General features: G+C 57.4%; 1 protein-coding gene and 1 long non-coding RNA gene across 3 annotated transcripts; one reads left to right on the top strand and one right to left on the bottom strand.

The window, feature by feature from the left end:
• Positions 1 to 2,692: 2,692 nt before the first annotated feature.
• LOC139999391 (uncharacterized) lies at positions 2,693 to 4,423 on the bottom strand. The gene is made up of 2 exons (XR_011804829.1): positions 3,058 to 4,423; positions 2,693 to 2,852 (listed from the first exon to the last, which is right to left on the bottom strand). It is a non-coding gene; the product is annotated as an uncharacterized lncRNA (long non-coding RNA).
• Positions 4,424 to 4,743: 320 nt separating this feature from the next.
• FAM76A (family with sequence similarity 76 member A) lies at positions 4,744 to 19,060 on the top strand. Of its 2 annotated transcripts, XM_027444024.3 has the most exons (10): positions 4,744 to 4,887; positions 6,159 to 6,223; positions 6,980 to 7,034; positions 7,610 to 7,762; positions 8,346 to 8,503; positions 9,035 to 9,121; positions 9,770 to 9,901; positions 14,018 to 14,153; positions 14,621 to 14,722; positions 17,156 to 19,060. In XM_027444024.3, the coding sequence occupies exons 1-10, from the start codon at positions 4,807 to 4,809 to the stop codon at positions 17,240 to 17,242; spliced, it is 1,056 nt and encodes a 351-aa protein (XP_027299825.1). In that variant the 5' UTR covers positions 4,744 to 4,806; the 3' UTR covers positions 17,243 to 19,060. The 2 variants fall into 2 exon arrangements, with proteins under 2 accessions (XP_027299825.1, XP_027299826.1); XM_027444025.3 differs by lacking the exon at positions 9,770 to 9,901 and having other exon boundaries at positions 17,156 to 19,058.
• Positions 19,061 to 22,776: the final 3,716 nt, after the last annotated feature.

Here is a 22,776-nt window from a genome sequence, read left to right on the forward strand (position 1 = left end):
GGGGCAGCAGGAGGAGCCCCCAGGGGTTTGGGGTCTGTCCCCTTGGCTACGGGGCACAGACCCCTCTAGTCATGCTGGTGGCATGCACAGAGCCCCCCTAACAGCCTGGGGGGCTTCCTGGGGGGGGGACAGGACGTGGGAGCCCCTGCACATTTCTGGCCACCTCTGGCTGCTCTGCAGCACCCCACAGATGCACCCCCCACCCGAAATGCCAACCCCATCCGGCACAGCCACAAAACCCTGCCCGCGGCATCCCACAGAGAGGGCACAGCACCACCTCCACGGATGGGATTTCCCCCGCTGCGTTTTTTTTTTTTTTTTGACCTGCAAAGCTCCCAAACCACCGGGATCGGGGACCCCGAGACCAAACCAACGGGGTGGAGGGTGCCTGGCCCCACACCTCCAGCTGAAGGCGATTCTCCTGTGCACGCATGGGCTGCATCCTTCCCAAAATGGGCTTGCGGTGGCCGAGGGCAGCCGTGCTGAGCAGCTCCACCCTCGTTCCACCCTGATTTTGTCTAGCAAATGGCCGGGGCGAGCAGCGAGTGTGTTTCCTTCCCCGGGGAGGGCCGTGATGTTGTCTCATTTTCCTCTCCCTCTTTCACCTGCTTCTCGGGCAATTTGCCGCACTGATTTCCGAAGGGGTCTTCAATCATTCCCGGCAGGGGGCTGCTGACTCCAACGCGGGGCTGGGAGGGGAACGGTGGCGGCACGGGGGTGCCGGGGGTTTGCTCCGGGGGAGGCCGGGGGCTGAGCGGTTTTGATTCTCCCCCCGCCTGCCGTCGATAAATCCGGCTGTGACTTTCAGGGATCCGTGACTTTCGGGCTCCCTTCGGGCGGGCGATGCTCCGAATTCGCTGCTGAACACGCAGGGGGCTGCGAGAGCAACCGCGGGGTTGGCGCCCCTGGGAAGGGTTTGGCAGGAGCCTGGGAGCTTAAAAATTGGGTTTATTTTTTTTGGAGGGGGAGAATTTAAGAAAGAAGGCACCTGAGAAAGGGCCTGCGGCTTGCTGGGCTGAGCCGTGAGCCCCAGACCAGGCACGGCGAGGAGCAAACTGGTGGCCCCGTGCCCTCGAGACAGGGACAGGGATGGGTGCTCCATCCATGGTGGGGTCTCCTTGGGGGGGAAAAGGGCTCCTTGGCTCCCCCTGGGACCCCTGTGCCCATGAATTCCCCGCTGTCCTCACCAGGCACGGGACAGGAGCCGCTGTTCCCTGGCACAGCCGGGTCCCCACGTGCCCATGGGGGCGAGCGGGGGGCTCTGGGCTTCTTCCCCCAACAGCTGGCATCGTGTTATGCCCCTAAAAAGGAGCCCCTGGGCTGCAGCCTTTCCCCTGCAGCGCTGTGCCAGGTCCCCAGCGGGGCTGGAAGCCTCCTGGCTGCCCCCGAGCCTCTCCAACCCCAATCCCTGGTGAGACAGGGACGGGAATTTGGGCACAATCCCGGCTCCAGGCTGGGCTCTGACCCTCGTACACAGGTGGGATGGAGCACCCCACGGCAAACAGCCCCCGGGAGGCGTTTTTGTTGCAGGGCAAAACGCTTTCTGCAGGCGAGAGCATCCAGAGCTGGGGGGTGGCTCTGTCCACACACCCGAAACCCCATCCAGAAGCTTGGGGTGGGCTGAGTTCATCGAGGTAAATCATCCCGCGAGGCAGGGCGGCTGGGATTTCGGGGATTTGGGGAGCCCCCGCAGCCCTGCCAGGTGGCCAGAAAACGCGCTCCGGCCCCAAAGCTGGCCGCCTGTCAGCACAGGATGAATTATCCGTGAAAACCTCTGGCTGCTCGCGCAAAACAAGGTAATTATTCAGCAGGCCGGGGGCACGGGGGGAGCCAGGACACGGAAATATTATCCAAAAGCGATTGGGATGGAACCGCAGGTGGAGCTGGGGGGCAGCAGCTGGACACGAGTCGGTTTGGCAGCTCCTGGGGTGGGCTCCCCACAGCTCCCACGCCAGGTGCGTGGACGGGGGGACCCCTGTGGCAAACCCACTTTGGTTTTGGGGTGGCAAACGCTGCGATTCGAGGCAGGAAACATCGCTTTTTGCTACAAAAACTGGAGTGTTTTGGGGCACAAGCGGCTGCCTCCAGTGAGACCAGAGCGGGCTGCTGGCCTCCAGGAGATGCTGAGCGAGAGGCTGCTGGCGAGGCGAGCGTGGCAAACCAGAGGCAGGGCCTTCCTAAACAGCTCTTCTCCTCTCACCCTTCCTTCAGTAGCAGCCTCCCAAACGCTCGTCCTCAGCCAAACGCTGCTCCCTTGGCGGCCGTGGCTGCTCTGGCAGGTTTCTCGCTTGCATTCTCCAACCAACCGTTCCCTTCCTGCAGCTCCAGAGATTTGCAACCCCCCTGACTTTTTATTTTATTATTTTTTTTAAGAGGTTTTCGTTTCTCGCCACAAGCCGCTCGTGGCGTTTACGTTTTCCAGGTGCGCTGTCAGACCCCGGGGAGCCGGGCGGCCCCGATCCTCCACCTCCGCCCCGTTTCCCTCAGAACCCTTCCTCCCAGCATCCCAGCCCCGGGTTTGTTTGAAGGGTTTTTGTTTGAAGCTCCCCGCCCGCCTCTGCCAAGCCCCGCTCTGCCTTCTGCTTCCACCGCCTGCCATTCCCCCCGCCGCAACGCAACGAATTTCATGAAATTAAGCATTTCTCCTACACACAGCATATTTGCCCGGCGATTATAAGCAGTCCCCGAGGTAGCCAAGCACAGCAGGATTTCAGTTTAATATGCACACCCACGCAGCCCTGCTAAAAACCCAAGGCACTCCCCCGGTCCTGCTCGGGAAGCGCCGCGCTGAGCAGCTCGGGTTTCAGCTCCACCACTCGCACAAGCCAGGACTGGGAATACTCCGTGAGCTGCTGCGAGGATGGGGAGAAAAAAAAAAAAAAAAAAAAAAAGAGAGAGAAAAAGAAGGTGGGAAAGTAAGTTTCTGAAAGATTTCAAGGTATCCCCAGCGGCCCGGGAGCACGCAGGGTTTAGGAACGCGGCGATGTCAGGCAAGGCAGGCACAGAAGCAGCGGCTGTGGGTTCGTTAACGTGGCCACGGCTCCCTGCTCGCTTCGCCTCGGGCTCGCAGAGGGCTTTGAACTCCACAACGCGTCGGTTCCCCGGGTTGTTTGGGTGGGCAGCACGTCTGGAGGTCTGCAGCACCTGCTCCGCGTCACGCTGTAAGAACGACAACTGCTGCCTTGAAAATGAAATAAAAGGAGAGAATTGCCCTCTTTGTGCAGGGGATGATTTCCAGCCCTGGTCCTGCCCCGTGCCCAGACCCTCCCAGCCCACGCACGTCGCAGTCGGGCTCGGCTCTGCCTGGAACCAGCTGCCCTCGCAGCGGGCCAGGAGTCAGGGCAGAGGAAAACCAGGCTTCCCCTTGGCTGCAGATGCTCCCTCCTACCTCCTTTTCCCTTCCTTTTCCTCCTATTCTTACATCTGACCTCTCAGACGCAGTTGGGCTGCCCTGCCTGCACCCCATGCCCATCTCCACCCCCCCCCGGCTCTGCTCCCCCTTGCCCTGCTCCTCCTGCAGCCCCCCGCTCCCTTCCTTTCCCCCGCAGCCGCTCGCTGCCCTGTGCTCCCTGACACGGGACGGGGCAGTTACAGGGCTCAGCCTGACCCCAATTCCTGGTTTTGGGGCCCTGTGCTTGGCACAGCAGGGATCGAGCCGAGCATGGAGCAAGGCCTGGGGCAGAGCCAGGGCCAGGCCCGTGGATGGGACCAGGACCAGGGCCCTGTACAGGACCAGGATCAAGCCCCTGGACAGGACCAGGGCCATGCCCCTGGGTGGAACCAGACCCCTGGACAGGGCCAGGACCCAGACCAAGTCCCCAAATGGGACCAGGACCAGAACCAGGCCCCTGGACAGCACCACACCCTTATCCTTGGCTCAAGCCCCAGCCCTCAGCCTGAGCCCAGGCCCCTGGACTTGGCCCAAGCCCCTTTCCTCATTCCCAGCCCCTGCTTCTGGCCCAATGTGGATCGAACCCAACCTGGAGAGTGACTTTGGGCAGGCCCAGGCCCAGACCCAGAACCTGGGAGAGGCCCAGGATGAGAACCTTAGGCCAAGCCCCAGCCCTCAGCCTAGGCCCAGACCCCTGGGCAGGCCCAGACCCTTAACCTTGGCCCAGGCTCCAGCCCTCAGCCCAGGCCAAGGCCCATGGACGGGCACAAGCCCCAATTCCTTGTCCCAAGGTGGAGCAAACCCCACTGGGAGCGTGCCCCTGGGCAGCACCAGGCCCAGGTTTAGGCCCAGGACTAGGCCCAGGACTAGGCCCAGGCCCAGGCCCTGGGTCCAGGCCCCTTGCCTTGGCCTTGGCCTTGACCCCAGCCCCTGGGCAGCCCCAGGCCCCTGCCCTTGACCCACCCCATCCCCTGCCCACCCCCAGGCCCCTCCCTCAGCCCAGGTCCTCGCCCCCTCCCTGCCCCCTGCCCCCTGCCCCCTGCCCTTGGCCTTGGCCCTTCCCCCCCCCCCCCCCACTTCCGCCTTCCCCTCCCCTCCCCTCCCGTCCCGTCCCGTTCTCTCGCGAGACTTCCCCGCCCCCCCCCCCTAGCGTCACGCGCGGGGCCGTTGCATCACCGCCGCGCGCCCCCTGTGACGTCAGCGCCCCCCCTCCCGGCAACAACGCTCGCTGAGGAAGGGGGGGGGAAAGGGCGGGGCGACGCGCGCGGCGGCCAATGAGGAGCGGCGGCGGGGTTGAGCGGCGGGGGAGGCGGCCAATGGGAGGGGAGGAACGGGGAGGAGGGGGCGGGGCGGAGGTAGAGGGGGGCGGGCGGGCGCGGCGGGGCCGGGCTGCGCCTGTCAGCGGCGGCGGAGGGATGGCGGCGCTGTACGCCTGCACCAAGTGCCACCAGCGCTTCCCCTTCGAGGCGCTCAGCCAGGGCCAGCAGCTCTGCAAGGTGCGGGGAAGGGGGCTGGGAGGGGAATTGGGGGGTTTCTGAGGGGAAAGGGGGGGCTGTGAGGGAAAAGGGGGGGCTGAGAGGGGAGTTGGGGGGTCCTGAGGGGAAAGGGAGGGGCTCTGGGGGAAGTTGGGGGGTCATGAGGGAAAAGGGTGGGCTGAGAGGGAAATTAGGGGGTTTCTGAGGGAAAGGGGGGGGTCCTGAGGGGAAAGGGGGTGCTGAGAGGGAAACTGGGGGGGCTGAGAGGGAAATTGGGGGTTTCCTGAGGGAAAGGGGGGGCTCTGAGGGAGGCCCGTGAGGGAAAAGGGGGGGCCCTGAGGGGAAACAGGGGGGTTCCTGAGGAAAAGGGGGGGCTTTGAGGGAAAGGGGGGGGCTCTGAGGTAAAGGGAGGGTTTCTGAGGGAAAAGGGGGGGCTGAAAGGGAAATTGAGGGGGTGTCTGAGGGAAAGGGGGGGCTTTGAAGGAGGCCTCTGAGGGAGTTGGGGGCTGTGAGGGAATGGGGGGGGTCCTGAGGGAAAGGGGGGTGGTGAGGGAAATTGGGGGGGGGTTCTGAGGGAAAGGGGGGGCTTGGAAGGAGGTCTCTGAGGGAAAGGGGGGGGCTCTGAGGGGAAGGGGGGGACTCTGAGGTAAAGGGAGGGTTTCTGAGGGAAAGAGGGGGCTCTGAGGTAAAATTGAGGGTCCTCTGAGGGAATAAAAGGGGTCTTAAGGGAAAGGGGGGGGCTCTGAGGTAAAGGGGAGGGGGTCCTGAGGGAAAAGGGGGGGTTCTGAGGGAAATTGGGGGGGGTCAGGGAAAGCGGGGACCCTTAGGTAAAGGTGAGGGTCCTCTGAGGGAAATTGGGGGGCTTACTGAGGGAAGGGGGGGCATCCTGAGGGAAAGTGGGGGGGGACACGCGATTTTCTGAGGTAAAGATAAGGCATTTGGGGGGTTGGGGGCCACTCCTCAGGGGGATCTGAGGGCTTTGAAGGCTGTTCAGGGGCGTTCTGGGGTCCCTGGAGGGTTGAGGAGGGTGCCACGAGGCCGTTAGGGGGATGTTTGGGGAGTATTTGGGGCATCTGGGGGGTCCCGAGGTACGGGGAGAGCCCTGGGGGTGAGGCTGGGTTTACTCAGGGATCCCCCGTGCCACGCTCTGTGCCTGTCACCCTGCTCCTGGCCCCACGGGGAGGAAACGTTTGGGGTTTGACAAGTGCCTGAGGTGGGGGGGAGGCCCCGAGGGGAGCTGGGCTTTGGGGAACGGCGCCGCTGCCCCTCACCCTCCGCTTCTCTCGGGGCAGGAGTGCCGCATCGCGCACCCCATCGTCAAGTGCACCTACTGCAGGACCGAGTTCCAGCAGGAGAGGTAAGCGTGCCCGCCCCGAGGTCGGCCCTACAACGGAGCCGTGGTGTTTGCACGCCTCTGACTGAGCCCCGCTGTCGCGCCGGGAGACGTGGGAGACCTTTGGTCGTCTTCATGAGTCTGTTGGGCGAGTCACTGTGCCCACGCAGTGCCCTTGGATCTCTTCCTCTCCCCTGGGTATTTATTTCAGTCACTGCCCAGCTGCATCACCCGCTGAGGGCTCTGGGCACACCCGCCCGTGAGTTTTCTCCTACCTGATTCCTGCTGCCCCAAATTATTCCTTAATACGCTTCCTGTGCTTCTGCTCTTGTGCGTTTTCACAAGTTACAGTGGAAGGATGGGGAAAGCCAGGATGGGGTGAGCACAAAGCGTGTGGACATGGTGTGGGGACAAATCAGCTCTGTGCTGACCTGCCCTCACCTCGTAGCTGAGCGCAGACCTCCAGGAGTGAGGCTGGCGCTGCTGAATCACGCCTGCCACCAATTAGCCGGCGATCAGACGCCTGTGTTTGTAAGGACAAAAAACTGGCATCATCTGGGGATGCCTTAATTAAAAGATACCTCCCCGTAATGCCACTTTTTTTGCCAAATTAGCCCCGACCAGATGGGGATGGGAAGCGCGCTTTGATATCGGAGTCCCCGGTGCAGATGAATGCGGTCTCGTCACTGGAGAGGGAGCCTGCGGGGGGATCCCGACCGCGGAGGTTTGGTGTTCTTGGGGGAAGTGTTAATAAAATGATTCTTCTTTGCTTCTTCCCAGCAAAACCAACACGATATGCAAGAAGTGTGCTCAGAACGTGAAGCTCTATGGCACAGTAAGTGAGCGGGGCCCGTTCACCCCAGCCTCTTCTTGTCCTTTCATCTTTCTTGTCTTTATCCTGCTGGATCCCAGAGCAGTTTATGGGCTGGCTCTGTCATAATAGCATGACTGATCAATAACTCGCAGGTCCCTCAAGCGTGAAGCTTTTACCTTTCTCTTCTGTTAGTATGGAAAAGAGCAGCTCTGCATCATTTTAGACCAGGAAATGAACTCTTGGAGATCCAATAGAAACAAGAACACGGCCGTACAAACTGAGACTGCTGCAGGAAGCAGGGATAAATCCGTTTTCCTGCTTTTCTGAAAGCTGAAGCAGAGATTTTGATTGTTTCTATTTTGGTGATAAATATTGCTGGAGATTTCCTAGCGCTTCATAAACGGTCGAGGTGTCGCGGCTAAACACGCTTAGCTAGAGACCAGGGGCCCAAATGCAGTTACGTCTCCTGGATCGACATTATAGCTAGATTGGTACGGGGAAATAAACATTCTGAAGCCCTGGGGAGAAAGGGGAAGGAGCAGAGTGTTAATGTCGTTAGGAGGCACTACAATATTTGTTGGTCTCGTTCCTTAAAGCCCAAGCCCTGCCAGTACTGCAACATCATCGCAGCGTTCATCGGAAACAAGTGCCAGCGCTGCACCAACTCCGAGAAGAAGTACGGGCCGCCGCACTCCTGCGAGCAGTGCAAGCAGCAGTGTGCGTTTGACAGGAAGGATGACAGGAAGAAGGTCAGTACCCCTCAAAGGGGCCTGAGGAGGGAACGAGGCTGCTGGCGGCGACTGCCTGCCCCATCACCTGTTGCCTGGCTTTTCTGAAGGGGGTGCCTCTTGAGTGGGAAATAGTTTCTGGAGCTGGGCTTTGCTGTGGGAGTTGATTTGGGAGCTTTTTAATCTTTGAGCCCCCTTGCTCCTTTGCCAGGCGTGCTGGGAAGGATGTCTTGAGTTTGGCCAGAGGGTAGGTGAGGGGGCAAAGGAGAAGGGGCCTCTGAGTGAAACGCGAGGTGCCTGCTGGGGGAGAGGGGTGGGGAACGGTGTCAGTGCCATTTGCCTGCCCTGATGGACGGGTGATGCCTTTCAGCCTGTAAGCAAAGCCTGACAGGGACTGGAGTTAGCAGAAGTGCTGTTACTGAGTGCTGCCTGCATCGCACCAGCCGTGCCAAATGCACTTCTTACCCTTCCTAGGCTCCCGAGGGATCCTTTTTGAGTCTCTGCTTGTTTGTGATCTTAAAGCCCCAAGGTGCTTCTTGTCTTCGCTGTGCTTCGTTTGCGGGCAGGAAGCAAGACAAAACTGTCTCCCTTTCGTGCCCTCCAGGTGGACGGAAAGCTGCTCTGCTGGTTATGTACACTGTCCTATAAACGGGTCCTACAGAAGACCAAAGAGCAGTGCAAACACCTCAGCAGCTCGTCCCGAGCCAGCCTGCAAGAGAAGGAGCAGTACAGCAGGCTCAGCAGCGGCAGCCATTACAACAGGTAACCTGCACGCGCCCTTCTGTCGGGCTGGGCTTGCTCCGAGGTGAGCAAGGAGGATTCCTGGCTGCTCCTCACACCTTGAAGTTATTGGGAGCAGTGCCTTGGCCTCGGGACCACGAAACAGTGATGGGTTTGGGCAGTTTTCTGTTGTTTGGGGGAATCTGGCGAAGTCAGGCGTCGCTGCTTTGCAAGCACCGTTGTTCTGGTGTAGGCTTGTAGTCTGCCGGTGCTGCTTAGCGATTCGACTTGCTGAACCTGTGTACAATTAAAGCGAAATTGCGTTTGTAAAACTTGATTGAAATGCAGATTTTAAGCATGAGTTCCTCACCTACCTACTGATCTGGCTGACGCGTTGTTTTCTGTTTATTTTTAGTCTCCAGCTGCTCTTCAAGGAATGATTTCTTATTGTTCGTTCTTGTGCTAGGAAACCTTGTCTTAATAGGCTCAAAGTGGGTGGGAATATTTAGCTGCTCCTCTCTCTTTGACTGCAAATCATTCAGGTTCTGACATACGATTTCCTTGTTTTTCTAGCCAGAAAACCTTATCCACCTCTTCTATTCAGAACGAAATCCCAAAGAAGAAAGCCAAGTTTGATGCCATATCTGCCAATGGTGACAGGTGAGCCTGCTACATGGGGAAATTGTGGGTGGGCGGTCTGGCGAAGGTTCACGTAGGAGAGTGGTGTGCGGGCAGCAGGAAGCTTTATGCTAGAGCAGGGATCTGGGGCTCTGGGACCTAAAGGGGCTGCGTGAGCAGCTTCCCAGAACCCAGCAGGGCAGCGTGACTTGGCCTTTAGACACAGACTGCAAAAAGAAAGGAATGCGGGGTACCTGTGCCTGCTAGAACAGGAGCTGCTCGTTGGCTGAGCTCACCAGAGTTACAAAAACTGCAGCCAGCTCAGCTTTATCCCCTCCCTGCAGCTACACGGAAGGGGTGGCTGCCGGCTACGCTGCCGAGTTGTGCAGTTTTTGTGCTTTCTGGGCTGTCAGACTGCTCTGCAGGGAGATGGCCTCGGAGGAGAGGATCAAAACCCACCTCCCGTTTCCCCTCCTGCCTTCGGGGGGAGGGCCAAGCAATCAGACAGCTTTGCTCGACGCAGCTGGTCCCATTCTGCTGCCACAGTTTGTGCTGGATTACGCTGGCTGCGTGCGCAGCACAACGGGAGTCGCTAGCAGAAACAGGAGATTGAGATGGATTTTTTTTTTTATTTTCTGATGGTCTTGTACATGCATATTTTCATTCCTCCCTTTCCTCTCTGATTCTCAGCGTTCCTTCCTCTCCCGAGATGCTTTGTCCCCCTATCCAGAGTGCCCCGTCCACGTTGGCGCAGGGGGCTGCTTCCCACCCGAGTCTCGGTGCCCACCATTGTCCTGTTTCTCAAGGCACTGACATCCTGAAGTGAGATCACCTCTTGTTTTCTCCCCCCTGTTGCCCTCCCTCCCCGGGAAGTGTCTCAGACCTGGAAGCTGCCCCTCTCGATGGATCTCCTTCCAAACAGCAGAGAATTGGGAGCGTGGACCAGAGCGTAGGCTTTTTAGTGCCAAAGGGTTCATTAGAGCACCGGGTAATTAATTGCCGCCTGCCTGCCTTGAAGGTCTCTTCAAGATCACATCACCTCTCCTGTAGATACCGTTAACCTCTGGGCAGTGTTTAGAGATGAAATGCTGGTATGGGGAAGAGGATTTCAGCAATTTTATAGGGCAGTGATTCCCACAAAGTGGTCTACAAGACCACTTGGTGCCAGAACCATATTTTCTATTAAAACGGGAAGAAACTAAGGGCTGACTGTGGCTTGGGAGCTGAGCACAGTTTGTGGAGGAGTCATCCGGCTGCCCGTAATGCTGGGGGAGCTGGAGGAGAGCCTGGAGACCGGTCTCTGCACCAGATCTCTGCCCATCAGCGCTGCTTTCCCTCTGGAGCCCCGTTTTGCCCCTGCTCCCTGGGCTGCAGATGATTCCAGGTGCTTTTATCTGCTCGTTAAAGCCTGGGTGAGATTCATCAACCCCTTGTAGCACCACTGCTGGTGTGAACCTCCCCAAGAAGCAAAAGGTCTCATTGCTAGCCATTTGCTTGCAAAGCAGGAGCAGTCGTTGGAGGAATCAGATGCCTTTATTTCTGTTTGCTCTCACGTCAGATGTGTCAGTCCAGCTCCTGCCAAGGCTGTGGTCTGTGCCACGGGCTCTTGATGAGTCCCAGTAACAAACCGAGTGCAATTTTAGCAGCTCCTGAAGGGCTCCAGCAATGTGCTGTGGAGCAGGCGAGCTGCAGCTGCCTTAAATAGACACGGGGCTGCGTTTCCTGAGCGGAATGATAATGGTGCTTCATTAAGTGTGATTGTGGAGCTGCTGAGGAGGAACCCCCCTTAAAAGCCTCCCCTCTTACACCATTTCCTTCAAGGCACCCCAGAATCAGCCTGGGTCAGGGCCTGTGGTGGGGCACAAGGGTTTTTGGCAGCAGGGTGGTACCCAAGGGGCTCCTCCTCGCTGGGGGAGCTCCGAGAGGGGGTAACAGCAGTGACTCCAGCACAGCTTGCAGCACCCCGTGCCCCACAAACCCCGCTCTCCTGCCAGCACCCCTCAGCCCTGGGCTCTGCTGTGCCCCAGCGGGGCCTGGGCCTCCTCACCCCCTTCTGCCAGGGCTGCATTGAGTAAAAATGTTCTTGGTAGCATGGAAGTGTCCCGGCTCCTGCTGCAAGCACTAGGATTTGGGCTGAACTGCTCCTGCTTTTGCTGGCGATAGGGGAAGTGGGAGCTCGGTGCTGGTTCCTGTGGGTTTGGATGGTTTTTTGGGAACAGAGTGTTTTTGTTGTAAGCTCAGCCTGCTTTGTGCCTGTTAACAGCAGCCTGACATAAACAGCAAACTCTTTAAGCTTGGCTTTTCTTTTGCCTGATTTCAGTCCTTTAACAGGTGTTGAGTTCAGGGCAGTCATTTTAGTTTCTGTTCCACTCTCTGGAGAGGCAGGTGTCTGTGGAAGAGCTCTTTTTTTTTTCTGTCTCCACTGCAGGCAGTGGTAGCTCATCAAGTCCCTTAATTGCGGGATGAATTTGAGGCTGCTGGGACTCACAGAGCCCACACCTCCCCGGCCGGGGGCACAGCCCCTTGGGACGGAGCTCACCCATGGGGACGTGTTGGGTGCTGCTGGTTTGCTTTGGTTGCTGGTTTTTATTCTTAATCTGCTGAAGGAACGATGAGCATCTGTCACTTTTCCTTCTAATTTTGGAGCCTCAGGCTTCCTTAACGTGGAGTTAAAGAGAGAAAGCTTTCATTACTGACTCGAAACCCTTTTAAAAAAAAAAGGGGGGGGGGATGAGAAAGCTTCATTAATTTGCCCACTGACGCTTTTGAGGGTGGATTTTGCAGCAGCTGGGCAGCAGAAAACCTGCCTGTGCTCCACATCCTCGGCAGGAGGATCCGTGGAGGCCCCAAATCTCTGGTTCCAGCCCTGTGCCGCTCGGTGGAGGGCTGGTGGCCCTCCTGTCCCTTCTCCCCGCTGGGTGGCAGGGCCGCGCTCGCCTCCTGGCTGCTTGCAACGGGAGCTGCCAGGGAGCTGATGATTCCTGCTCGGGGAAACCAAGCATCTCCCCGCTCTGCTCCTCACCCCAGGACGCAGCAGGAGGGCAGCCTGCCTGGGCAAGGCAGCGGTGCACGCCAGACTTTGTTTTAACTGATAGAATTCAGTGAGGAAGACCTGATTTTTCATTTTTTTTCCTGTGTGGAGGCTGCTTTTTTTTTTTTTTTTTCCCCCTCCTTCCCTTCTCTCCTCCCCAGCATATTTGCGCTGAGTGGGAAACTGAAGCTACTGCTAGCACCAGCGAGGTGCTGAGCACCCACCAGCACGCTGCAGAGCCTCCACTTTGGGGAAATTGTGCTTGGGAACAGCTTGAAAATGGAGCTGCTCTCCTCCAGCACGCGTGTTTGAACCTCTGCTGTGCCTGAGGGCTGCCCAGTGTGAGGAGCCAGTGCTAAACCCCGTGTCCCTGGGGACCTGCTGTGACTTGGGATGACTTTTCTGGCAAACGTGCACAGCGCTTCCCCTGTGCTCTGACTTTTCCTTTGCCAAGCTTTCCCTCCCGCTGCCGCAGGGCTGTCCTGTGGCTTTCAGGGCTGTGAAGCTTCCCCCTCTCCAGCTTCCCTCTGTAGATCCCCATCTGCTGCCACGTCCTTGCCCTCCAGGGCTGTGCTTTTAATTAGCAGATGGATTCTTTCCAGGCTCTGGAGGAGCCCCCTGTGTGAGGTGAGCAGCCAGAGCTCTCCGGCCAGGGCTCGGGGGTGGCGGCGTGCGTGGGGGAGCTTTGTTTGGCTCCACACCCTGCCTGCCCCATCCGCTGCACCTCCCAGCTTTAGAGCTGCCTCTAAGCTTCGGGACGTGTGCTGGCCTACTCGGGAGGCTTTCAAAAAATGCCCGAATTCAGGTAACCCTGGCTGTTTATCTTTATGGCAGCAGCGCTGGCTGATAACTTCGAGTCTGGCCGTTATCTTCTAGGTGAAGCTTTGTTGCCTTTTTTTTTTTTTTATTACCGTTAAATTTTTATACAGCCATTTCAGAGGTGTGTGGCTGGGAGTGTGCTGCCCTTTTAGCACCGAGAGATAAAAATCAAGCTTAGCATTACAGCGGTGAGGAACAGAAGGCAGGCAGAGATCAGGTGAGCTCCCTGGGCCTGTGGCTGCAGCTTATCGTATCTTGCGATCTGCTGGAGTGTGACACTGGGGGTGGCTGCCCAGATCCTGGGTGTCTTGGAGGAAGATGCGTGGATTACCTCCGCAGGAGGGTGGCTGATGTCCGGATGCGTTCTCAGCTGATTGCTTAAGGTCAGAGTAGCTGGCTGATGAGCAATGCCCTCGGCTGTTTGTCTGTCTTCCTGAAGAGCCCTTCCTGCTCTGAAGCAGTAACAAAGCTTCTTCCTACATTGCTGTGTCATGGTGGAATCGAAATACTGAAGTCCAGCCTGTCTTTTTCCCCTTTTCCCTGCTGAGGACGGGGCTGACTTTAATCTAGGTGTCTCCTTTGGCTTTGTTTGTTTAACTCAGGGGTTATTTGTGTCTCTTTCATGTTCCCTCCTTGCCAGAATGTTTGTTTACACTGAGTGCCGAGCTTTGCTGTACATCCAAGGACTGCCTGTGAGTGAGGAGAGTTCCTAAGTGGTTGCGTAAAGTTTCACCAGCTCTCTGATTGCTGGCCTCAGCTCTTTGGTCTGAAAATGGATCGTTACTGCTTGATTGCTGGAGATGCTGGCTGCTGTTCGCCCCCAGCAGTCCTGTGCCCCTGCTGGTGGTGCAGTGACACAACTCGGGTTATCCCGAGGACCCTGTTGCCCAGCATCTCGGGTGCTTCCCAAATTCTCTGTGGGATCCAGGGCAGGGATCCAGGTAACACCTCCAGACCCTGCATGTTTGGAGGCCACAGTGTGTGTCATGAATAATTCCTGTTCTCCACCGAGTGCCATCTGTGGGATTTCCCTGCCTCGGTGAGGAGAAGGGGTTGTGATGAGAGTCCTGCCCTCTTCTTTGCTGCAGCTTCTCTCCGGACCTCGCCCTGGACTCTCCTGGCACTGACCACTTCGTTATCATCGCCCAGCTGAAGGAGGAGGTGGCTACCTTAAAGAAGATGCTGCACCAGAAGGATCAGATGATTTTGGAGAAGGAGAAGAAGGTAGAGCCCTTGGCTCGCTCCCCTCCCCACAGCACGCTGACAGCTGCTGCGTTCACACAGATCACACTCCAGCAGAGTCTAGCATTTTCTGCTGCAACCAGCAAGAGGCTTTCTGGCTGGCTCCAGGCTGCCTCCTTTCCAAAGTTAGAGGCTTCTGGGACCCACCTGGGGGGCTCTCATTCCATAAAGGGCTATTTTCTGGCCGGTTTCAGACACCTCCGTGTGGGGGCAAGGCAGAGAGAAATCCCGCTGCCCTGTGCAGGATAAGAGCAGCACACTGGGCGCTTCTGCTTCTCTGTGCAGCTCCGTGGAGCAGTTTGGGTCCTGTTGCTCTCCCCCAGCACGTTTCCAAACTCGGGTAGTCTGACACAACTTCTTCAGAGGCGTTCCCTGTGTCAGGGTGCATCTGGGGTGAAGGCAGTCATTCCTTCCTCCAGCTCATGCACTCGCTCCTGCTTTATCTGCAGATCACAGAGCTGAAAGCCGACCTGCAGTACCAGGAGTCACAGATGAGGGCAAAGATGAACCAGATGGAGAAGACGCACAAGGAGGTCATGGAGCAGTTACAGGTGACAGCATTTTTGTTTTAATTCGCTGTACCTAGGAGTGGCTGAGGACACTCCTGGTGAGAACAACCCGTGAGCCTTTGCACAGGCAGCTCTGCTAACACTTCTCAGCCCTGTCCTCAAGCCTCTCTGCTCTGCCCCAGCCCCGCACCACGCCTCAGTGCTCTGTAACCCCTCCTTACATCCTTCTTGCTGCTCTCTACTCGGGCTCAGGCCCTCTGCGTTGTGAAGTGCCGTGCTGGGTCCCTTGTGGACCAGCTGGGAACCATCAGACTTGTTTTTACTATTGCCAACGCCGGGTTTGAACCCGTTCCTCCAGGTTACAGAACCTCTGTCAGCTCCTCGTAGCTCCTAACGTGATTTATGTGGCCGGTAAGCAAAGGGAACAAAGATCGGGAAGCAGTCGGCAGTTCCCTTAGCGCTCTATCTCCGTAGTCCAAATAAAGAAGTCCCTGAGCTGGAGGGAACAGGGAGAGCAGGATTTTTGTCACGGCCCTGGGAACACCAGGCAGGCTATCAGCCCCAACGCGTTCTGAGCCGCTGAAGAGATGGGGTCAAAGGGGAGCTGGTTACAGGGAAGAAGGCAGCCTTAGAAATGAACTTTGCACCCTTTAATTACCCCGGGGTTTATAATGATCTAAAGCCCTAGCAATGAGAAATGGGAGGGGAGAAGACAAAAGGCTTATATTCCTGCTGAGAAAACAGCCCCTCCTCCAGCTGCACACACCCAAGTTAATTATTAGAGAGGAAGACGGGTTTGGGAGGCTGCAGTTGCTGTCAGAAGGCTGGTGCCCATGAGCTCCCCTGCACAAAGCACGTCCTGAAGCGACATCAGCCTGCCCGGAGGGGGCTGGGTGTGCTCCCACCCTGCAGAGCAGGGCAGCGCTTTGGTTTGTGGTTGAGGGGCCGACAGCAGCCAAAGCCTTCTGCCTGTTCTGCTTTTGTGATCCTGTTTCAGCCCCGAGCTGTTTCTGTCTCGTGGCTTTGGGCCTGGGAAGGATGACCTGATGTTCTTAGTGCGGCTGGGAGCAGGCACAAACCTCCACCTCTTGGTTGCCTCCTGAAGCCAGGGGCTGACAGGGAGGTGCCCCCCCTGCGTGCGGTGCTTTCCCGAGGCGGGGCGCACTGCTGGCTCAGCGTGTGTCCCCGGGGAGCCTTTTGCTGTAGTTCCAGGAGGTTGTCTTGCCTCAAAAGCTGCCGGGCACCTCCCGACAGCCTTAAACTTGCTCAGTTTTGAGGTTCTGAGGGGAAAGAGGAAGCGGCAGCCCCGCGAGCAGCTTTGCCCACAGCCACCGTGGGTGGAGAGGGGCTCGCGTGTCTGCCGCCCACTGCGCTGTGCTGTGCTCGGTGTGGGACCGCCCTGAGCTCCTCCTCTCTGCTGCCCGAATGTGTTCCTGCAGCTGGTGCTGACTGAGGCTCTGGAAACTTTCCTCACGGATGCCAAAATAAAAGTTCAAATCCTCCTGGTGTGCTGTAGGTGCCTTGAAGCATTCACATGGTTCCCTTTTTGAATGTGCTCCTGGGTTATTTTGTCTTGTCTTTGCACGGAGGGGAAGCAGGGGTGCTGTGTTCTCCCAGCCTGCCAGGAGGTAGAAGCAGCTGCTTTACCCCACGCAGCACCAGAGCAGGGGGTTTAATTCCTCCAACCACCTTTGTGTATCCAATCGTTCACTGCAAACCAGTGCAGAAGGGCTGTGGCTGGTTTTGTGCGGGTTCAGCCCCTTACCCTATGGGTACGGCATCAATCACTGTGTGGGCCAGAGGTGAGCGAGCTCAGGACTTTGTGAAAAGGGACCAAAGAGCCTCGTTTGTAAGTTGCTGTGATTTTAATTTGGTGTGAACCAGAGAGCCGAGCTGCTTTCTCTGGGTGCTCTGGTGGATTTGGGAGGCTCCTTGCAGGGTGCAGGCAGCGCAGCGCTGAGTCCTGGTAAAACTCTGGTAAAATGTTGGCAGCGTTTCAAGAAACCAGGGGTGAAACAAAGCCGAACAGAGCGAGCTGTTCCACCCTGCACACCAGTGAGGATGCAGGCTAGGAGAGGTTTGCCTTTGACTTGCTAAAACAAGAGTCAAGACAGGGCCTCGAGTCCCTAGGGTTTTTCTCCACCGCTTCTCACGCTGCCAGACCATGGTGGCTGCTGGAAGGGAAGAGGAGGATTGAAAGCTGGTCCCAGAGACCTTGGCGAGGTGGCTGGTTAACGCGAGTTGTGGTTGTCTGATTTCTCCACAGCCCCGTTAACCTCCCGTGGCTGTGTTAGAGCAGGGGGATGTGATGGGGAGGGATGGGAAGAGCCCTCTCTGGGCGGTGGGGCTGAGGTGCTGCACAGCCCCATCCGCCTCCCTGCTCACCAAACAGCAGTTTCTGTCCAGGCAATTTTAGGATCCCAGGAGCTAATGCTGATCCTTGCCATTAAATACCCATTTTCCCTGTGTTTTCAGGCCAAGAACAGAGAACTCCTGAAGCAAGCAGCTGCCCTATCGAAGGGCAAAAAGCCTGAGAAGTCGGGAGCAATAACCTCCCCGTAAAACCAAACCCCCCGATCTGGGAGCTTTCCCCAGCATTAGCCAAGGAGTCCGGGAGGCCTGCCTGACTGCTGGAAGCCAAAACCTCGGTGTTGTCACTCTCCCACTGCTGCAGCCTCGACGGAAACGCCTGCTGTGTGTTGCCTTTTCGACAGCACGCTCGAGTGTGTCTGGCTTCCACCTCTGCTGAGCCCCGTGGCGATCCGCGGGGACAGGTCCCAGCCACCCCACTCCTCCCCAAAGCACTGCTGGCCGGACAAAGTGTTTTCCCGACCAGTTTCTACCACTGCCACCCCCTTTCTATTAGCACCCGGGAACCTGCTGCGTTAGAGACTTGTGGCAGGGCTCAGACCTGCTGCTGTGAGGCCCCTCGTTCCGCAGATGGGACGGGAGCTGTGTGCGCTGGGAGCCCGACTGGTCTGGGACTGCGCCCTCCTCCAAAGGAAGCCGATAAATCACCAGCCCGACAGACGTTCCTGGGAGGCTGTGCCACTGCTCAGAACGGTTCGTCCACCCCTTCTGAAGACGCTTCCAGAATGGGGGCTCTGTATTTATCTTGGAGGGGTTTCGGTTTTGTTTTTTCTTCTTTTTTTTTTTTTAATTTTTTTTCCTTTTCCCAGTGTCAGCCTGGCAAAGCCGACTGCTGGCTTTGGTGTTTTCCTGTTTTGTTATGCTAGCCGTTGGGTTGGGCGCCAGAGCTTAACGATACAGACAGACCCACCTCATCCCAGCCCTGGTTACTCGGTGGCCTCTGGGGCTTGGCGGGATCGAGCCTCTCCTCCTCCATTTCTTCACGCGAGGAGAGTTTGAGGCTCGGCTGCTTCCTACGCTCGCCCCCTTCTCCCCCTCTCCCTGCCAGATGCAGAAGCAGAGGCCAGGCTGACTCCGGGAAAGCGCTTACTCAGGCAGCAACCCAAGCCAGGAAGTGTTTCTTGGGGCTCTCCGGGGACATTTCTCGCTGCTGATGAAAAGCCAGCAGAATAAAAGGGCTACGAACGTTCCCTGCACCAGGGATGCGCCGCTCAGAAACGGCTGAGAGCCGCAGCAGAGCCCCCAGAGCCCGGGGTGGGCGCTCCCCCGGCTCCCCACGTCCCCTGGGGGGGACAAAAAGCACTTGGCACCGGGGGAAAGCAGCTTGAGCGCTCCTGGGCATCACTTCAGGGCGTGAGGAAACATCTCAGGGTTTGGAGACCTGCGGGGCGGAGGAGGAGGGGACGAGACCTTAGTATGGAGCGGCGCTGACGGTAGGTGGTGGCGAGGAGAAAAGCTGCCCTTCCAGGCAGGGCTGGCTGCTCTGTCAGGGCTTTTATTAAGCTTTTAACTAGATGTGAGGTTTTTTTTCTCCTTTTTTTTTTTTGTTGCTAAAGACGACTTTTACTCAAAGGCACTTTTTTGATGTTGGCTTCCGGCATGGAAGGAGCGTGCTGCAGCATCAGACACTCTGCCACATCTTTTTTTTTCTTCTAAAGATACTTCTGACGTGAGGGAAAAAAAAAATTGTTACACTTTGCCAGAGTGTGACAGCAGGAAAATACTCACCTAATTTTATACTTCACACGTTTTTAGAAACTGAGGTGCATTGGTGGGATTTTTTTTAAATTGGGGGCTTTGCTTTTTTGCTTCCCTCAAGCTACAGAAACAAACAGAGGGAGAAAGGCCCTGTATATACTGTTAAGGTTTTTTTTTTTTTTTAATTGTGACAAAGTTGAGTAGCTGATAATTTGTAGTAATAACATCGTTCCTTTGTATGTTTGTAATAATGGAGATTTTAAAAGGGATGCTTTGATTTGTACAAAAACTCTGACAAATGTTAAAGTGTTTAAAAAAAAAAAACAACTTGTCTGTGTGTGTCTGACACTTTTTATTTGCCTGAAAGAAGAAAAAAAAACACCCCCCTGCCCTGCCTGGCCCTGACTCATCCCCTCTTGGCTCCTGCCTGCTCCAAGGACTGCTGCAGCCCCTGGTGCCATTGTTTGCCTGGCTCCCACTTCTGCTATCTTCGGATCCTCCCGACCCAGCCTGTTGCTAGGCTCCGTGTTCCTTGGTTACGTCCCGCTCCCCAGCACCGCTCTGCCTCCCTCGGAGCAGCTCTGGGTTTCCTTCCCCAGCCGCAGCGAGGCAGGGCGCAGAAACAAAGCTGGTGGGGAACAAAGAGCTGAGAGGATAACGGGGCGCTTCCCCTTAAGGTACCCGTGCAAACAGCATGAGCAGGCCCTGCTTCTGCCTTCCCCTTATCTCGGGGCTGTTTGGAAGGGAAAGCAGATTGGCTTTTATTCATAAAGCTCCTGCTTCTCCAGCAGAAGGTGGGAACCAAAGCTGCCTGCCCTTTGGGAGCACCCCAGGCCCTCGGGGAGCCGCGGTTCAGCCTGCCGAGGGGTGTCCCTGGGACGAGCAGCCCTGCGCCTCCCCTCCTGCCCTGTCCTGGCTGTGAGTGTGTTCCCAGGGCGCTGCCTGCACTGGGGAGGAGGAAAATGCAATCACTGGCTGTGCTGGAGCCCTGCGAAGGCTTTTCCCACTCAAACTCCTCTTTTTCAAAGCCCTGAGTTGCATGCAGAAAGTGACCGTTTGCCTGGGATTCCTTAATGCTGGCAAACGCCCTCGTTCTCCGTTAAACACAGGGAAGAAAAATAGTTTCTGTGAAGGTTTTGCATGGGTGCTGCAGCCTTTTAACGCCGGTTACTCTTCCAAGCTCTTTGGCTTCCCCGGCCTGGGAGGGGAGAGGCTGCGTGCGGCCGGGGGCTTGTGGCAGGAGGCTGGGATGGGTTTCGGCTCGCTCTTTTCGGCTCGCTCTTTTCGGCTCGCCCTTCCCCTCTGGCTTGGCACCCCCAGGAATCGTTACAGCAGCCCTGGAGGGTGGCTCCTGGGGGTCCTGTTGTGTGCTCGTCCCAGCACCTTCCTGGCACGTAATGCAGCTCATTTTAGTTTCAGGGATGGAGAGGAGACCGGACAGCAGCCTTCTTTCCCTCTCTTTGGGGAAGCCCCCAGCTGTTTTCTCTGGGTGTGGTTTCCCACCTGAATTGGCGGTTTCTTCCCCAATTTGCTGGGCTCCAGCACGCTGGGTGAGCCGCGAGCCTTGGCAAAGCAGAGGGGGCAGCAACCACAGCGAGAAGGAGCAAAAGCAGAGCACGGCTCCGGTGCGCCCCGTGCCTGGGAGCCTTCCTGGGCTGGGTTCTGCATCCCCAGCAGTGTCTGCTTCCTCCTCCTCCTCCTCCTCCTCCTCCTCCTCCTCTGCCTTCCACCACAGGTGCCAACGTCACAAGTGTGTCAGTGTGCCAGAGAGTGCTCGCACGGCACCTTATCTCTGCTGAGGGCAGCGCAAACCTCGCTGCCATACCCTTGAGCGTGCCCAATTATCCCCGTTTACAGCGGGCAGGGAGGCAGATAAGGGCAGATTTGCCCAAGGCTCGGCCCCGAGTCCGTGGGTAGAGCCAGGGCCGCTCTCAGAGCCCCCAGCCCTCGCTGTCCCCCCCCAAGGGGCCGCCTCGAGTCCGCCCTGGCGGAGCCGCAGGGAGGATTTTGGGTGGGTTGCGGGTGATTTGTGCAATTCCCGGCCAGGGCTCGGGTGAGAAATGGCCAGCTCCTGCCTTTATCTGGTAGCGCACACTTCCTTCTCTCTGCGGTTTATCCACTGCTTCTAAAGCAGTTTGAGTGTTTGCAGAAGGATATCTCTCTCTCTATATATATATATTTATTATTTGGGGTTGTGATTACTCCATTTCTATTTCAAAGCTGTAGGAAAACACGATTTTGACAGCGGTCGAACGCTCTTAAAAACGGCGTTACGTACTGATCCCAGCCACCTGAAATTGGGGTCAAAAATGAGACTTCCAGGTCAGTGCTGCTCCCCGCTCCACCAGCTCCGGGTGAGCTCGTGTTTGGCTGCCCCTCGCCTGCCTCCAGCAGAAAGCTCGCCCCGTGCCGAGGGTCCCGAAGCTCAAAGGCTGCAGTTCCAGGAGTGCTGACCTGGGCAGCTGAAGGTGGCCGGGTCCTCAGGGCACAGCGAAAACCTCTTGCAAAGCATTTCTTGAGATCCACTAACCCAGAGGATTAGTTCTGTGTGCATGTTTTTTTTTTTAAAGTAATTACTTGAATAAATGTCTGCTCTCCAAACTTACAGCCCCCTTGGCAAGGAGCTGGGGCTTTAATATGTGAATGAATAAACTGTTCTGCAGCCTGACAGCCTGTACCTGCAGCAGCAGGAAACCCACAGCAGAAATAAACCGACAGAACCGGCCGGTAATTACCCCGAAACGCACTCCCTTCCCCTCTTCACCTAATTGCTGGGGCTTGCTGGGGGTGCTGGCTCACGTGGCGTGCCCTAGGGGCAGCAGGTTTGGGCTGTAGTGCCTTAAAAAAAATAAAACACAAACCTAAGGATCTGAAAATCCTTCAAAGCATCAGGAATTTGTTTTGTAACTGGTCTGGAGAGGTGAGCACCAGCCTGGTTTGGGAGGGGAGGGGAGGGGAGGAAGGCAGCTCGCCCCGCTGGCCGCAGCGGGCTGAAGGGGCTGGGGCAGGGAGCGGGGGCTGCTCGGGGGTGGTTTGGGGGCTTCAGGGTGGGGAAGGTTTGGCTTTGCCTTGGGATGGTGCCGTGAGAGGTGTCTGTGCAGGAGGCTCGGCCGCCCTTTGCTTCCTGCCCAAGGAAATCTCTGCAGGGCCAGGAGTCCAAAGGCGTTTTGGCTGCAGCCCCAGCCCTCGCCAGCGCCAGAGGGTCTGCGGGGTTTGGGACCCGCTGCTGCGGCACATCGGGGCTCTCCTCCTCCCCCAAGCTGCTGGAGAAGGCTCCAGAGCCACGAGGAGCCCTTCACCAGTACAAACCAGTACAAGCCACTGTTCCCATTGTGTTCGTGCTGCAGCTCCTGCTGGTGCGGGCGGTGCTGCGGAGCTGAGGACCACGCTCCAATTTAGCTCCCCTCCGTGCTCCAAGCGATGCAATCGCTGCCAGGCTCCATTTCCTCCAGCAGAAAAATTCCCCACACCCCATAACGAGGCCGGGCACCCTTCCTGCATCCCATCAAGGCCAGGCGCTCGGGTTTCCCCTGCAGGGTACCGCTCTCTGGCCAGGGGCGAAGCGCAGAGGGAACACCAAGGGGTTCACCAGGAGCCCCGCACGGTGCCGCGGTGCCTCCCTTCGTCCTTGGGGTTTGGCCCGGCTGGACACCAGCCCAACGGGGTCCCGGGGGCCAGGCAAGGCAGGGTCTCGCCCCAGACCAGCTCGCTGTTTGCTCTGAGGTGACTTCTCTTGAGCAATCCGCCTGCCTTCCTGTTTAGCTTTCTTACCGCGCGCCGCGGAACTAAATCAACAGCCTTGTCCAGTCAGCATCTCGTTAACTAGGGCGCTCTCGCTGCCTGAGTAATTAGTGAGCCGTTGCATGTTTCCCATCATCGGGGCTTTCTGGAAACCGGGTGTTTGGGTTCTGCTCTGGGTTTCCCCTCGAGGAAACGCCGCCTCTCCTTCGCCACCCTTTTTCCAATGAATATCGTTAACGAGCCCCTGTGCAGCCAGGTACACGTGTGCGAATTAGCACAGGAAAAAG

Source organism: Anas platyrhynchos, chromosome 24 (genome assembly GCF_047663525.1).
Source record: "Anas platyrhynchos isolate ZD024472 breed Pekin duck chromosome 24, IASCAAS_PekinDuck_T2T, whole genome shotgun sequence".
In the NCBI taxonomy this organism is placed as follows: domain Eukaryota; kingdom Metazoa; phylum Chordata; class Aves; order Anseriformes; family Anatidae; genus Anas; species Anas platyrhynchos.

Excerpts from the sequence above, each read along its gene's own strand:
- FAM76A (XM_027444024.3), top strand. The coding sequence starts at position 4,807 with ATGGCGGCGCTGTACGCCTGCACCAAGTGCCACCAGCGCTTCCCCTTC. Across the intron at positions 7,763-8,345 it reads GGAAGGATGACAGGAAGAAG|GTGGACGGAAAGCTGCTCTG; the intron begins GTCAGTACCCCT and ends CGTGCCCTCCAG. Across the intron at positions 9,122-9,769 it reads ATATCTGCCAATGGTGACAG|CGTTCCTTCCTCTCCCGAGA; the intron begins GTGAGCCTGCTA and ends TCTGATTCTCAG.